General features: G+C 41.4%; 1 protein-coding gene across 2 annotated transcripts in view; it reads left to right on the forward strand.

Annotated features, from left to right (window-relative positions):
• The window catches only part of CNTN3 (contactin 3), a 238,226-nt gene that overhangs the window by 194,391 nt on the left and 26,247 nt on the right, over nucleotides 1-17,588 (forward strand). For both annotated transcript variants that reach the window (XM_024747093.1, XM_024747092.1), the window contains 6 exons: nucleotides 3,539-3,656; nucleotides 4,489-4,647; nucleotides 4,747-4,896; nucleotides 7,169-7,239; nucleotides 8,194-8,428; nucleotides 11,353-11,468. In XM_024747093.1, coding sequence (XP_024602861.1) covers nucleotides 3,539-3,656; nucleotides 4,489-4,647; nucleotides 4,747-4,896; nucleotides 7,169-7,239; nucleotides 8,194-8,428; nucleotides 11,353-11,468 — 849 coding nt within the window. The remainder of the gene's footprint in view (nucleotides 1-3,538; nucleotides 3,657-4,488; nucleotides 4,648-4,746; nucleotides 4,897-7,168; nucleotides 7,240-8,193; nucleotides 8,429-11,352; nucleotides 11,469-17,588) is intronic.

The raw sequence follows: 17,588 nt of genomic DNA on the forward strand, positions 1-17,588 counted from the left end.
AGCAGATAATAAAGTAGAAGCTATTTTTATTCAAAGGGTTATTAGTGTTCCTAAGAATTTATTGCAAGATTATTAATGTTTGTAATGTTTGTAAGTTGTTTTATACTTACACTCTGAGGAATTAGAAGCATGTTTCTAAATTTATCTAAATAATAGATGCAATTTTACTGATAAATATACTGAAAAATAATCTATCAAGTGCTATTTTACCACAGTCAGACTAATGCTACTTGGATTTTTTCGGACGTTCCTCTCCTGTCCCCTTTATTTTAGTTAATCAGTAACAAACTATATTCTAACCAGTAGCAGTGAAAATTGGTGGGGACAAGAATTGGTTTGATGTAAGTGAAACTTCCCTTTGGAATTTCCTTTTCCTTTTTTATATTTTTTTAACGTCTGGGAATAATCAATTGCATTTTAATAAGAAGTTATAGAATATTCTAATTAATTGCACTTTTAGTATTAAACATTAATTCTTGTGAAAGAAACTGGAGTTTAGAATAACAGCCATGTTATTTGACCTTTTCAGTGATGGTCCTATTTATAGTGGAGCGTTTAGAGCTATAGTTGTACATTATAACAACTGCATCTTGAGAGTCATTATGTTCTGCCAAAAAATACACAAATTATAAGTGTGTAGCCCAGTGAATTTTCACAAAATGAACACATTCAGGTAACCAACGATGAAATCAGGAAGCAGTATGACCCCTATTCCAGAAGTCCCTGTGATGCCTCGTTGCAGTACTAAATATCCCTCCGAAGATAGTCACAGTCTAGATTTATGATGTGATAGATTCGTGTCATTGTACTCCTTTCTACCTGATATTTTTTATGTTGAGACTTAGCTATGTCAGTCTATATAGTTATAGTTCATTGATTTTCATGGTCTAATAGTATTTCCTTAAATGAGTGTTCCACTACTTCCTAAGCTACTTTTTGTGATGGACACTAGGTGGTTTCCGTTCTTTAGCTATTATGGGTAGTACTGCCACAAACGTTCTTTTAAATGTCTTGATGAACATACACACACATGTCTGTAAAGTATGTATTACTTAGGAATGGAATTGCCAGGTTGTAGATTATGGGTATATCCTGCCTTAGTAGATATTTCTAAACAAGGTTCCAGAGTGATTGCATCAGTCTCCATTCCCATTAGCAACAGCAAGAGTACTGGTCACTCCACATCCTCGGCAGGACTGAAAAATTTCCTGCCTCCCACGTTCTAACGTTGTGTACACATGGTATGTGCCATGTGATTTTATTTAACCTTTATTAAATAACTTCTCTAAATTTTTTTTTTTTTTTGCGGTATGCAGGCCTCCCACTGCTGTGGCCTCTCCCATTGTGGAGCACAGGCTCAGGGGCCATGGCTCACGGGCCCAGCCGCTCCGCGGCATGTGGGATCTTCCCGGACTGGAGCACGAACCCGTGTCCCTTGCGTCGGCAGGCGGACTCTCAACCACTGCGCCACCAGGGAAGCCCCTCTAAATTTGTAAACATAACTTGTTTCATATATATATATCCCTGACTTGGGTTTACATCCTAGAGAGCAGAGGTCATGGATAACACACTTCTCTAACCTCGAGTGAATCTAGTATGGCAAGCATTCAATGAACTTTTGTTAAGATGAATCTTGACTCTTCATATTGCTCCATTAAAAGACAATAGATAGGGTGAGAGAGAAAAAGCAGTAGAAGAGGAACAATATAAATATAGTCTACTGAGAAAGACAAAAATTAAGTATAGGATCCTTCGTTTTTGCTATATTTTATTTTTCATTTATGTATTCATCCACTCAGTTTCATGTTGGTGCTGAAAAACAAAATCAATGGTTCCTACCGTCTACATGTTTATTGCTTCCGTTTTCACTCTACAGTGTAAAATATAATTAAAAATTATATTTCCCTACACGGTGAGCCTAACTACATTTCTTCAGGAAGATGGTTTGGTTATTACACAAGCTAGCTAAGTTATATCTCTCTTTACCCATCAATACCAAAGTGAAGAGAAATGACAAACCCAACATCAATCTCTTTTTTTACTCCTTCAAGAAAGAAAACGAGCTTATGTGCCTAAAAGCTGTATTCGTGTGTCTGAGGACCAAAAGACAGTACTAGTTCCAATTCTCTTTTTTTACCCAACTGCTTTCAAAATAAGCAAATAAACACAGGGAAGAATAACAGTTTACCCCAATGCCTTGATGGAATTTAATCGTAACAGTTCTTACTTCACTGAAAATAAGAGATTCCTATAGAAATGGTAATCAACCTCCTGTGAGTATATGGAGCTCATAAAATTTAAAGAGTTTCTAAAGGTCAGCAAGCATTGAAGGCTTTGTCCTGGGGATAAATTTCTAAGTAACCCTGAGGAGAAAGAGGGAGGGAAAGGAAAAGGTTTAACTTAATGAAAGTAAAGCGTGCAAACTCAACAGTTTCTGGATTATCATTTAATTACAGCCATCAATCAGCTCACATCTGCCTTTTCCCGATACTCAAGAAATTCAGGCTAAAGCCAAACAATCCAACCAATGGAGAATACATAGCACATTAAGAATCCTAAGGATAGGAAGCGATATTTAAGAAACTACCTGATAGGAGATCTTAGGAAATTACCTAAAAGCAGGATAGTGGAATCCATCTTTCAACAAATACTGGGAAAACCCAAGAGTAAAATTATCCTTTTAATTAATAAGGCAAACTACTTATTGCTTCCTCTTCCGTACCAGTTTAGAGGTTTTCCATTAAGTGATCCTTTTCAAAGGGCTTTGCTTTCCAAATCGTTTTATTTCAATCCATACTTTTACTAATGCATGAAACTGGCCTGCAGTTACTCATTTTATGAACATGATTTTACATTCTTTTAAAACGAGGACGATTTGAAGTTGAGCTTTTAGAAATACATTTGCTTCATTAATTGGCACTGGGGGACGCCAGCCTGTGTCTTTATGGGTAGCTATTATTTTTTGGTTAAAAATGTTTTAATTTCTTCTTATTGAGGGGTTCATACTGACTGTCCCTAAATTCTGTAGCGAAGGAATTAAATAACATTAGGCTTTTTAAGCTTCAAAGTGTTCAGAAAAGTGTTTCAACCATGGTAATCCCCTTGTCGTGCTGCCTTTATCTCCCGCCAGATACCTAAATGCTTCCGTCTTCTTCTCAGGCAGATAATTGCAAAGAGGATGGAACTGGAGAAAAGAGTTGAGCTGGTGCTGAGCGATGGATATAAAAAGAAGTGTCACCCTAGTGAAAGTAAATAGACTCTGAGACTGTAATCTCTGCCCTTATTTATCTTTGAAACCATAATGCCCAGGGGAAAGCTTGTTGTTTATTTAGCTACAGAAACCTATGTCTGCAATCATGTATGGTTTTTAACCTGTTTTTATTTCCATACTCTCCATCGTAGCAATCTTCTGTCTTGGAACCACCTAGGTTTTCTCTCTAAATATGGGTTTTATTCCAGTGGTGGTGTTGGCCATAGCCTTCGAGAGTCTCTGTGTTTTCAAACTAATAATATGTTCATTACCTGTTTTTTCCAACAGAGTTCGTCAGGCGATTTAATGATCAGAAACATTCAGTTGAAACACAGTGGGAAATATGTTTGTATGGTGCAGACAGGGGTGGACAGTGTTTCATCTGCCGCTGACCTCATAGTAAGAGGTAAACATTAATGGCTCTGTGTGCTTCTTTAATTTCGCCTCTTAACTGAGCCTTTCTAACTGAAAAACCATGATGAGATAGCATATGAACATGTGAGTTATATAATATTGATTTGATCCCCCTGCCCAAATAGACCAGAAGATGTGAGAGTAAGGATAGGTGCTAATTCAAAGAAATAAAATTCTCAACTCTGTCATTCCAATAGCTCTCAGTGTAATAAGCGTTCCACAGCTGCTGCCAAGCTGATGTGTTTTTGAGTATGTCATTAATACAGCAGTAGTGTTTAATATGAAAGAGAGTAGTGATAGTGGGTGTGTGTGTCTACTTCCGAAATAAAACACAGGATCATCTAGGATGCCTGAGAAAATTTGCCAGTCTGAGCTACCGGCCAAAGTACTGATTTGCTACTGAGCTGAAAAATCACCCAGCGTGCATGGTAGAATAAAACAGCTCTGAATTACAAACTGGGAACTACAGAGATGTCCCAGGAGATTAAAGAAAAAGGTTTCGCGCCCAAAGTAAAGGATATTGAATTTGGAACAGGGCAGGAACCCTGCTGAATAGAGGTCTCAAAAAGCAGGTTTCATTTGCAATTGTGGAGTATTATGCCTTTGGAATTCATGGCTCAGAATGCAGATTTAATATCTAGCAACAGGAATGTGAAAGAAAAAAAGTGGAAGTTTTGTTGCCAGGTAAATGTCCTCTTTCCCTAAGCGCTTTTGAAATTGGGATCCGTTGAAGGGGTTCAAGTGCTATGGGGCATGTTCTTCACATTGGTAGAAGAGAATGACGTTTATGGAACTGCTAAATATTGTTTGCATTTTTGCCTTAGGTTCACCTGGACCACCAGAAGACGTAAAGGTAGATGAAATTACAGATACAACAGCCCAACTCTCTTGGAAAGAAGGTACAGACAACCACAGCCCAGTTATATCCTATTCTGTCCAGGCACGGACCCCTTTCTCCGTGGGTTGGCAGACGGCCACAACAGGTAAAGGGGGAGAGGCAAATGCCACCGGTACACATGTATGGATTTCAGGTCAACCCTAATCCGTGCAGACGTTTACCTCTCTGAAATATTCCTTTGTAGTGCCTGAGGTCATTGATGGGAAAACACGCACAGCTACGGTAGTCGAGTTAAATCCATGGGTGGAATACGAATTTCGGGTTGTAGCCAATAACAAAATCGGAGGTGGAGAACCCAGTTTACCCTCAGAAAAAGTAAGAACTGAGGAGGCAGGTTAGTGTTTTTTGTTTTCTGAGTCATGGCTTCATAGGTTTTTCTGGGTGTGTATTTCCACTTCTCTTGCTCTTAATCTCCAGCCTCGATAATGCATTGTCGCAATTATCTGAACTATCTAACGGCAGACTGGCCATATGGCATTTGTCAAAAGACACGTGTAAGTGATTCTGATGTAGTGTGACATTTGCAAGAGTTCAGTCCATCGTCAGCATTCATTAGTGTATGTAGAGTGAATATGTTTTTGTCACTTAAGGTTATAATTACTATCTGATATAGTCACCCTGTTAACAGGGGAAGTGCTGTTTTCATTTATAACGAGCATTGACAAATTGGTAGGATAATGACTTCTGGGAGTTCAGCTGCTAGGAAATCTCATTCTGCCACCAAGCTTAAGCGATTGATGAATAGGTATATTTTGGCCCCTTGAGTATTAAATTAAGAGAGAATTATTGTTAAAATTTTCCATGTGGGGCAACTATTAATATTAACCATAAGACTCTTTATAATGCTAAAAATAGCCTAACATTGAAACTGCAAAGTAGAAAGTGTACATGGTATCACGTTATTGAGGCATCAGAGAGGACTTAAGACTTTCCTTTTCAGAGTCCACAGTATTAATTAAGACTAACTAAAATTACGTTTGAAATACAGCCAATATATCACTTTGGAACAAAGCCAAGATAGAAGTCATGGAATACATTTCTGTAATTTTAATGATGCTCTTTTACACGGGACAATGCATATAATGTTTATGCCAGGTATTGTGAGAAATCGGGGAGCCATGTCTGTCTTGGTGCTCAGTTCATTTATTCACACAACACATCTTCAGGAAGTACCTGCTGTGCACTGAGCACTTTCTAGGTCCAGTGGGTACAGCTCTGAACGCAGCAAAGACCCATCTTCAGCGAACTTATGTTCTAGGTGTGTCATGGGATTTATTAAGCATAAATTTCTCAGCATAAAAGCCTGTGTGAGGTTCATAAAGATTATCTCATAACAGGATTTGAGAATTTAAGTATGGGTCATCTTTATATAGAGCCAATGTTGTTCTGAGAACTAAATCTGTACTTGAAATGGTCACAAGTTAAATGTTCATGCTGACGTGGATGGACCTAAAGATTATCATACCAAGTGAAGTCAAGTCAGACAGAGAAAGACAAATATCACTTATATGTGGAGTCTAAAAAAATAAAATAGTCACTTGAAAGAGTCACAAGTTAAATGTTCATGCTGACGTGGATGGACCTAAAGATTATCATACCAAGTGAAGTCAAGTCAGACAAAGAAAGACAAATATCACTTATATGTGGACTCTAAAAAAAAAATGATACAAATGAACTTATTTATGAAATAGACTCACAGACATAGAAAACAAACTTATGGCTACCAAAGGGGGAAGGAGAAGGGTGGGATAAACTAGGAATTTGGGATTAACAGGTACACACTACTATATATAAAGTAGGTAACCAACCAGGACCTACTGTATAGCACAGGGAACTATATTCAATATCTTGTAATAACCTATAAGGGAAAAGAATCGGAAAAAGAATATATATGTGTGTGTATATATATGTATATATATAAAACACTGAATCACTTTGCTGTATACCTGAACAATTGTAAATCAACTATAACTCAATTTTTAAAATCGCTTTGAAACTGGGAGAAGAAAAATGTCCATATGGGATTGATTTATCATCATCCCTGATGAATCACTTTTTCGTCTTTTATTAACCTTCACACTGAGTCATTGTTTTCTTACTGTTTGAGATATTTTGAATATTTAATAATTTTATGCAAATATAAAGCATGTGATGATCTCCCTCAAAGATATATATATATATACACATATATATGCACACACATATAATTGCATATATACACCCACGTGTGCACACACACACACACACACACACACACGTGTAATGTGCCAATGATCAAATTATTTTAAGTATTAAAAGTAAACAACAGGGCTTCCCTGGTGGCGCAGTGGTTGAGAGTCCGCCTGCCAATGCAGGGGACACGGGTTCGTGCCCTGATCCGGGAAGATCCCACATTGCCACGGAGCGGCTGGGCCCGTGAGCCATGGCCACTGAGCCTGCGCGTCCGGAGCCTGTGCTCCGCAGTGGGAGAGGCCACAACAGTGAGAGGCCCGCATACCACAAAAAAAAAAAAAAAAAAAAAAAAAAAGTAAACAACATTGAGTCTTCTTTCAGATAAATCTTACTAGATGCTAGCAGGGTTTCAGTCTTTCTTTCTAACCTTTCAGTGCCGGAAGTGCCTCCTTCAGATGCCAGTGGAGGAGGTGGGAGCCGGTCTGAACTGGTGATCACCTGGGATGTAAGTGTCTGCACAGCGCCTGCCCCTCAGGGTGACGCCCTTCCCACAGTCATGGCGTCCTGGGTGGTGCTAGTGGTGGTGGCTGGAACTAGTAGCCAATATTTTTGAGTGTTCACTCTGTGTTAATCATTGTTCCTAGCATTTTGCATATTTTTTTCATTTTATCCTCGCAACGTTTTTTAGGTGAAAGCACTAAGGCATAGAGATGTTAAATAATTTGCCCGAGGTCATCTGGCTGGTAAACATAGGGGTGAGTCTAGTCCTGGCTGTTTACTCTGGAGCAGCACCTCTGGAGCTGCTCCCCCGCTGGTGATGCACACACCACTTCTCCAGCGGGGGCTGCGTCCTAGCCATTCTCTCAGCCCTCGCTTTAAGTCATAATTAGGAAAAACGTTAATTAACAAAGTCAGAAGGCACTAGAATTGTCTACACTATTTGAAGATGTGGGTGGAAAAATAAGAAGTCGAGAGGTTATGGAGTGTCAATAGGAATTTTTGGCATGATGCAAATACAGCTTTGAGTTTAATATATTGTTTTTATTTCCTTTTTTAAAGTTTTACTCTTGCTCTGAATTATCATGTCAATGTGTAGTTTTTTTTTCTATAAAATCAACATTATGGATGAGATGATTTTTATTTGATTTAGAGATGCAGTATTTCAACTGAAAGTATATCTTTATTATTCAGAACTCAAATTAGGGCTGCAAGATGCTCAAAAATCTGAATAATTTGGGAAAATTCCAGTTAGTTATCTGATGGCTATGAAAGAGTGCCATATGTTTATTTAAAAGCAGCTGACTGTCCCCCTGACCTTTTTCTCCTTTTTTAATCCAACCACTTAATACAATGTGGATTATTATTTCATGGCTTTTACAAAAGACTCCGCATTAGAGCTGCATTTATTTTTGCCTTGCTCTCGTGTGAAAGCGTGAGTTAATATGCCTTTCCTTTACAGCCAGTCCCTGAAGAACTACAGAATGGTGAAGGTTTTGGATATGTTGTTGCTTTCCGCCCTGTTGGAGTAAGCAACTGGATCCAGACAGTGGTCACATCTCCTGATACCCCAAGATATGTCTTTAGAAATGAAAGCATCCTGCCATTTTCACTGTATGAAGTTAAAGTGGGTGTTTATAATAACAAAGGTGAAGGACCATTTAGCCCAGTGACAACAGTGTTCTCTGCAGAAGAAGGTATGGAAAGGCTATGATTAGACAGATGGTCTTCAACTTAATGATTTTTTGACTTTACAGTGGTGTGAAGTGAGACACATTTCAGTAGAAATCGCACTTCGAGTTTCTAATTTTAATCTTTTCCTGGGCTAGTGATACGGAGTAAAATGATCTCTCAGGATGCTGGGCAGCAGTAGCTACAGCGCCTAGGCAGCCAGACAACCACAAGCGTAAACAATGGATATACTTAAAATGATTCTGAACCATGCAACCGTTCTATTTTTCACTTTCAGTACAGTAGTCAATAACTTACAGGAGATACTCAACACTTTATTGTAAAGTAGGCCTTGTATTAGATGATTTTGCCCAACTGTAGGCTAATGTAAGTGTTCAGAGCCCGTTTAAGGTAGGCTAGGCTAAGCTTTGCTGTTTGCTCTATTAGGTATATTAAATGCATTTTCGACTTATGATATTTTCAAATTAAGATGTGTTTATCGAGATGTAACCCCATCATAAGTCAAGGAAGATGTGTATGTCAGTTCCACACTTAATCAACCAATTGTGCTCCAGAAACCCATTTGGAAGTTCTTTGTGACTTCAGATATATTTCTTGAAAAGGAGAATGATTGAAGTCATAGTTACTAGTCCAGGTAATAAAGATCAACCATGCCCTGTTGAAGTGTGAGACTCAATGGCTAGTTAGAGGGGGTAATAATTAGTTACAAATGTGCTTATGAGGAATACATTGAGTTCCAGTCTGTGAAGCAGGGGACAGCACAGCCTTCTACAGATTTCTTCTTTGGGAGGTAAGATTAAGATATTCTTTTTGAAGTGCCATGGTCTGAAGTTTTATAGTGGTTCCTAGACCTGAGAAAGAGGTTTTAGCAGGATGGAGAGGGACGACCAGAAGCCTGACATTGGAGAGGTATGGAATATGGAGGTTTGAGGATGGGTTTCACCAGTTCTAGTCGGTATAGATTCATACATACTCCACTCTGGACTCACTCCCTTTCTCTGCCTTTCTGTCCCAGAAAGTAGTAGTAAACATAATAGTAATGTTAGGAGAATCCTATGAAATTGCCATTTTGTAGGTCAAAAGCAGCTGAATGTTGGCTATCTCATGCGGTTCTACCTAGTTAGAATGGCAGGAGCTAGCATGTATTAGATGCTTACTATCAGCCAGACATTACCTAATTTGAATCTTCCGAGGAGGAATGACAAGTAGGTACTTGTCATTTGTTATTTCCCACTTACACAGGAGAAAATGGAAGCTTGATGAAAGAAATTAATGAACTTGCCAAAATCCATACAGACCTATTGAGCTCATATTTTAACCCCGGGCCTTTGCTCTTGAGTAGTTTGAGCTCACAAAATACGATTTCACAGTATCTCCTCTATCCTCCAAGCCTTACAGTAAATTGAGAAAGTGGGTCCACAGTTGTCATTCCTAAAAACAGTAAGGAGGCTCAATTTTTCATCATGCTGTCACCTCCTGTTTTTGTTCTCTTTTCCCACTGAGTTCTGAGAGAAAAAGGGAGCAGGATTTTTAAATTTTTTGCAAAACCAAGAGCTTTTATATTCATAGCCAGACCCCATCTCCAAGAGTTGCTGAGAAGGATTATCATTACAAGAGCAGGTCAGGAGTCTGAGGGGTGATGACAATTCAATTAACCAGGGAGTTTGGGTAGACGGGGTTGGGGGCGGGCGGCAGCTGGGAAGGAGGGATGGCCAGAGCCTTTTAATATCTTCTTGCCTCCTGCACTTTCCTTCTCCTGTTTCCATTCTTGCCACCACTGATGATTTGGTTAAAGGTCTTTCTGTTCCAAATGTCAGAAACTGATTTGACTTGTCTTTTAAAAAAGCAGGGATTGGGGCTTCCCTGGTGCCGCAGTGGTTGAGAGTCCGCCTGCCGATGCAGGGGACACAGGTTCATGCCCTGGTCCGGGAAGATCCCACATGCCGCGGAGCGGCTGGGCCCGTGAGCCATGGCCGCTGAGCCTGCGCGTCTGGAGCCTGTGCTCCGCGGTGGGAGAGGCCACAACAGTGAGAGGCCCACGTGCCGCAAAAAAAAAAAAAAAAAGCAGGGATTTATTGGAAATATACTCACACCTTTCACTGAATCAAAGAGAGAGGTAAATAGCAAACCTCATGAAGAACCTTAATCAGAGAAGCTCTGGGCCCTCAGAAACCTAGGGCTTCTCTAGGGCACCAGGGCTGGATTGATTGGCCTCAAGTCTTCCTCGTTTCTCCAAAGCACATTTCAAATTCTCAAGAGAAAAAAATCTAATAGGCCCATCCTTGGACCAGGGGTCTATCTCAGTATGCATCAGCCATGGCCAGGGGGCAGGATCCTTTAACGTAGAAATGGATATTGGGGGAGGACGCATCTCTGCTCAGAGCTCCTAAGAGGAAAGAATCACTGTGAGATCCATGAAGCCCCGAGAGTTCTCCATTACAAAGGGGATTTCTTCCTGTGTACTAAGCTCTGTGTGTGCCTATCTCCTCCAGAAGAGTACAGGATCTCATTTAACTTTGCCCCTCTTGTGGGCCTGGCTAGACAAGGCACTCACTAAATGCTTATTGAATAAATGAACTCTGTAGACCTTGACCTTTATTTGGAAAAACAAAAAATAACATAAAATAAGTAGCACTTGTGGGCATAGGATTTCCCATAGGCACTGTGGGACGGAGAGGAGAGAAATAATGATGGGGGGGGAAAGTAGGATGCCAAGAAGGGAGTGCTAGAGAGGGAGCAAGTTGCCCTGGCTGTTCAGCAAGGAAAAGCCTGTGGCTGTGATGCTCTCTCTTCCTAGGAAATGGAAAGTGACCAAGACATGGTTCCTGTTTTCAAATAGTTTTACAGAATATTTTACATGTTCAAATATGTTAAAATGCTTTTTTATAAAAAAATAAGAACTTCAACATATTTTTCTGTTCCCAAATAGAACCTACAGTAGCTCCATCTCAAGTTTGTGCAAATAGCTTGTCTTCCTCAGAAATTGAAGTTTCTTGGAACGCTGTTCCTTGGAAGTTGAGCAATGGACACTTACTCGGCTATGAGGTAATGTCTTTTAAAATTAATTAGCTCGTGTAAGTATGTTGCCATGCTACCTTGTCTGCTTTCATTTAAAAGTTTTCTTAACAATGACATCTTAGCTAAAGTCTGACTTTTGTTCAATTTTATCACCCTATTCTGTGTGACTATCAACGGATATTGACTTGAACTCAACCAGTTGAATGAAAGTGACTTTAGTTGGGGTATAAAAGAAAAAAAAAATAAAAGGAAAGGAAATCATTTATCCTGTGGGCCTAAGCTGTAGCTAGTTTGGCGAAAAGATAAGAGTGAGATCGAAACATAGTATTTAAGTTCACTGGGTATATCTGCTAATAGCTCTCCCAGTGCTTTGTCTTATTTTCTTGGTGGCCTTGCTACTTCCAGGCTCTAGAGAAGTCAGCCTTGTAGAATGTAATTCTTGCCTTCAAATCATTGCCTTTGGTGAAATAAGATGAAAGGTCTGAAACAGCATAGCACAAGACCAAATGTAATGAAGTTCAGAATAGGCCACACAGAAAGTGGTTGAGGGATGAGTGACCTTGAACGGTTTCATAAGGGTAGTAAGGTTTAACAGGACTTCAAGGAAAAAAATAAGTAAACGTAGAGAAAGTGGAAACATTCCAGACTGAGCATGGCACATTGAAAGAGCGGAAGGAGTAGAGGTCCGCCTGTAGCAGGTGGTTCCTGTAGGGCAGGTGACGGTGGAAGGGTACAGTGGGGCCAGGTCACAGACGGCTCTGAATGTTAAGCAGAACCATTCTGGACTGGGCTCCATGTTTAGGACGGAGCAGTTAGAGAAAAGTGGGAGCAGTTGAGCTGAGAGCTGACAAGATAAAAAGCGAAGTCTTAAGAAGGTTTCTGTGACCATGAAACTGTGGTAGCCACAGCTGTGATTTCACCCCGACCCACAGCTATCTTCTTAGCAAGCTTCCCTCCTGCTTCTAATTCCTGATTCAGTGGCGTATTTACATGCACGTGTTTGCAATACAGGACCGTGTACCCTGCCACTTGCCAGCATAACCTCAGTGACTGCACGAGGGTGGTCACTTGCTCAAAGGCAGCTGACCCATGGGCAGTTAAGCTGAGCTAGTCAGCTTCTTTTTTTGTGTGTGCGGTACGCGGGCCTCTCACTGCTGTGGCCTCTCCCGTTGCGGAGCACAGGCTCCAGACGCGCAGGCTCAGCAGCCGTGGCTCACGGGCCCAGCCGCTCCGCGGCATGTGGGATCCTCCAGGACCGGGGCACGAACCCGTGTCCCCTGCATCGGCAGGCGGACCCTCAACCACTGTGCCACCGGTGAAGCCCTAGTCAGATCCTTGTTTGAAGAATTGAAGCAAGCAGCATAGAGATTGTGTTTAGTGAGTATAATGCAGTGATATGTCAAATTTAGGGCCCAGTTCAGACTTCCCAAGTGAAGGCCATGGGCAGATAGGACAAAGCTGATTTACAGAGATGAGATGGAGCAGACATACGTTCATGCAGCCCTAAAGGATAGAGGCGACAAGGACCCATGGAGCTTAAAGAGCAAAGTAGAAGAGCTCTTTGACAATTGTCCAGTTCTTGAGTTGGCTCTTCTCTTTCTCATAATGTCACCTTGTCCTCCTTTTCAGCCATCAGCTCCCTTTACATTTGAACTTGAGAGAGTTCCTGGTCCTTGTAACCCAACAAGCAGTGACTTGAATAAATGAAAGATAAAGTAGAGAAAGGATTGGCTAGAGCAGTGGTGCTCAAAGGATGCACCATGAGCCACCTTCACCACAATTACCTAAATTTCTGCTGAAGATGAGCCCCCAGAATCCTCCCTGGGCCCACTGAACCCAGACACCTAGGGGTGGGTGTTGTGAATGTGCATTTTTATGTTTCCCATAGGGAAACATCTTCCTGCACATGTATGTATAGGAAGCCCTGGTCTTGACAGAGAACCTGATCACAGACAGAGCTGTCCAGACTTAAGGAAACCGAAGTGATACTGAAGAAGCAAAACACCACATAAATACAGCAGAGCAACTCGATCAGCGTCTTAAAGGAAGCCAAGAACACTTGGATGGAAAATTCCTTTAATTCCCTGACAGTGAGTAGAAGCAGTGAAAGATAGTGGGCAACCAATAGTAGCTCCCCAATGATTAGAGAAATAGCATTGACAGGAATCGTAAGTGGGATAGAAGGAACACAGATGTAAAGGAGCATAATCCTGAGGTCAAACCTGTACCAGACCCCAACTCTGCCACTCACTGTGCTGGAAGAGTTACATCAATTCTGTGAGCCTCATTTTCCTCGCCTGCAGAATGGGAACAATGGGCCTAACCTAATTAGGATTTTGAGAGGATTGAATGAGATTAGGCAGCTGTGCTTCTCACAGTTTCTGGCTCATAATAATAAGTAATGAATAAGTGTGAGCCATGTTCCAGAAGAATTTTTCAGATATTAATTTATAGATTTCTCCCCAGTAACTATTCTCAAGCAGTTCTTCGACTCCAAGCTCTTTTGCCTCATGAGAGTTTGTGACAGCTATCAAGATGGGGTTGCCTGTGAGATCCCTTCCTTCCTCGCTTTGTTTCCAAAGCCCAAGCCTTTAAGGAGATTATTTCATGTATCCTAGAGGGTGAAGAGAGAGAACATGCCACAGAGGAAAAAATACAAGAGAAATTTCAGGTGACCTTGGAGGAAACGAAGATCTGAGGCTTACGAAATCTCGAGGGTCCCACAGCTTTCTACCTGGCGGTGCCCGAGTTGGTGGCCAGACCACAGAAGGGAACAGCTGTGCTTCCCACACTCAGCAAGGACTTCTTATTCCCCAAGCATGGCAGAACTGCTGGGCCTAAAGGGATCAGACCAATGTAACAGTAAGTTATCTTGGCCAGGCTTTGGGAAGGGAGCCCCAGGAGTGACTGAAGTCGAATTTTCCATTAGCTGAGCAGGATATGAAATACAGTGTTAAATCAAATTTACTTAAAATAAATGAGCACATTTTGCATCTCTCCAACAGCAGACTGAAGTACACATCCCCCATTCATAACTTTGTCCTTTACAAACTGTATGATAGGATCATAATTTCTGACTTGGTTGTAGCTTGTGAGGTAGTTAAGAGAAATAAGCAAGAGACTCTATATAAATGGGCTTTGTGGGCTTCCAAGCACCACAGGAATGTTACCAGTCACTGGCGATTGTTTTGACAGCTTGGCGGCAGGTAGATGCTGATTTTAGAATATATCAGTTTAAGCTGATCACGAGTCATCCAGATACGCATACTCCCTAAGAACGTAGAATTATACCACTGTGGCTCAGGTCAGCGGAGAGAGGTTGATTGAACAAGAGAGAAAACCAAAGAATCCAAGTAGTGCCACTGTGGTATCCCATGAAGTCCACACTATTTTGGAATTAGACAAACCTGCCTTCAAATCCACTGGGACAGAATATAAGCTCCACCAGCGACAGGGGATTCTGCCTGTTTGTTCACTGATGTATTCCAAGTGCCAAGAGTTGTATCTGGCACACAGGAGGCAGGCAAAAAGTTCATGTTGATTGAATAAATGCAATTTTGGCTCCATTATCTTACTGCTATCTGGCTTTGAGCACATTATGAATGCTCTCCAAGGCCCAGTTAAAACAGTAAATAACTCTCAGCGTCACTGAAGAAACTTTAAGTGAGATAAAGCAGCCATTGTGAAAATGGCCCAAAGAGACTTTGGGAGCTTCTCCTTTTCTGTTTTGAATATTGGGCATTGGGATAAGATTTCACTGAAAGGGGAAATTTGAAAACCAGTGAAGTAATACAGAAACACTTGGCACAATCTGAGTATGGCACTCAGTGCTGTTGTTTGTGTTGCTACTGGTGTTGCTCTTAGGTGGGGGGCAAAAAGATGCAGAGCGATGAGCATATGGGACTTTGCTCGACATTAACGAGGACATCTTGCCTATCTGTGTAAAGAGTACCAAATTTAACATCCAAATGGAGCCTGAATACAGTATTGAAAGGAAACAACTAGTGAAAGTTTGTTCCCCAAGTGCTAGGTATGTATGAAAAGAAAGAAACAAGCTCAGGAAAAGGTATACTAATTGGGGCAACTTAAGAAGTAATTTATATAATTATGCCAAGATAAAAATATGTATTTTCATAGTCTCAATAATGATTTAAACAGTAACTTGGAAGAATAAATGACTTAGCAGAGTATTTAACTATCAGGCATGTGGCTAACTTTCTGGGTTGCAGTTTCCCCAGTGTGGCTTTATAATTGTTAATAGCACCTGCTTCCCTCTCGTCTCACCATGTGCCACGTGGCGTGCTGAGCACACATCATCATTAGCATCTAGACTAATTTTCTTTCTGATTTGACCAGTAGTCGTCGAGGAGCTCATTTCCCTGGGCTCCAATTTATTTCATCTTCTAAGCCACAACACTCAGGCTCAGATCTTTTCTTGTGCCCTTTGCATAGGAACAAGAGATACGTACAGACAAGATAAAGAGGATGCAGATGATTTAAGTTCATGGGTAGTGGGTGCCTGAGGAACAAAAGCTCCAAAGTTCTAGCTTGGTATATACAGTCCATTTCTTTGAAGTCATTTTGTGTCTTGAGAAGATAAAACTTGGGAGAATGACCTTGATAAGTGATGGAAACAAAAATCTATACTTGTGAAATACTGCAGGTAAGCATATTTGTGGGACTGTTGCAGGAGGGGGACCCCTTCCAGGGCCCGAGAGTGGGCTCTTGTCTAACACTCAGAAGTGAAGTGTCTGGAGAGACACACGTGCTGACAAAGCAGAAGACCTTGCTGGGAAGCGGCTCCCGGGTGGAGAGCAGCAGGGTAAGGGAAGCCAGGAGAACTGCTCGGCCCACGTGGCTCAGTCTCGGGTTTTATGGGGATGGGGTTAGTTTTGGGGTTATCTCTGGACAGTCACTTTGACTCAGGGTCCTTCCCGGTGGCGCGTGCATCGCTCGGCCAAGATGGATTCCAGCGAGAAGGATTCTGGGAAGTTGGCAGGACATCTGGGCTGGCGTCTCCTCTTTCCTTGTGACTTTTCCCGAATTCTTCCGGTTGGTGGTAGCTTGTTAGTTTCGCATTCCTTACCAGGACCTCCTGTTGAAGATAACTCATGCAAGTGGTCACTGTCGTGCCTGGCCAGGGCGGGCCGTTTCAGTCAGTGTTTCCCCGGGAGGGGGGGCGAGGGGGAGTTGTAGATTTTTTTTAAATGTTTGGCAGTGAAATAGAACTTGGGTAGGGAGGGAGGGGAACACAGTAGATTTATTGTTTTTCATGTGTAGCAGGGGAACATAACTAAAGATGTGTACAGAAGGCCAAACTAAAACTTCACAGATACCTCTATCCTACCTCCTGTTCTAAACAGCTGTACAGAATGTGTTTAGCTCCTAGCATTTTAATTAGAATGGAAAAAGACGTCAAATATTTGAATACTTTTTTGAGAATACGAAAATTCTACTGGAAGAAACAAAGACATATGGAGAGAGTCTAATTCCTTACTATCAGGCCGAGAATTAACTTCACTCTAGAACGAGTCACATGTACGTAGGAAAATTGGATAGAGACAATTCAGGTCCATTTAAATAAACAGGAAGGCAGCAAAAATGAATTGAGTAAATAAAATGCAGACTTTCTGGAGGTGGTGGAAGGATTTGTTATGCTGGAGAGAGCAGTAAGTACGTGTGTGAGTGACAGCCACCCAAACAAAGCTGGGTTTGTTATTAGGCAAATATAGTCCCTACAAGACTGTGGCTCAGCATTGAGGGATCCAGGGGAGTAAATATCCCAGCCTCTCTCTCCTAGCACCAGCCGTCTCCTGGCTTCTCTGTTTCTGAATTCAGGTTCACTGCTCTCCTCTCAAAAGCCAGTACTCAAGAGACAAGTGCTGGTAGGAACGGAAAAGTCGCTTTATTCAGGAGGCCAGCAAACTGGGAAGATGGCGAACTTGTGTCCAAAAACCAACTCTGAAGATTCTGCTCGACCATGAAAGTTTTTAAAGGGAGAATGATTTGGGGAGGCCTTCAGGGTCTTCATTTATCTTCCACTGTGTGCAGACTTTCTTCTGATGGGTTGGTGGTGAGGTAAACAGGGCTGTGCTCCAGGAAACTGGTGCTCAGGCCGAAGTTACCATCCTCCACCTGGGCGGGGGG

The sequence above is a fragment of the Neophocaena asiaeorientalis genome, unplaced genomic scaffold (assembly GCF_003031525.2).
Source record: "Neophocaena asiaeorientalis asiaeorientalis breed wild unplaced genomic scaffold, Neophocaena_asiaeorientalis_V1.1 scaffold130, whole genome shotgun sequence".
Taxonomy (NCBI): domain Eukaryota; kingdom Metazoa; phylum Chordata; class Mammalia; order Artiodactyla; family Phocoenidae; genus Neophocaena; species Neophocaena asiaeorientalis.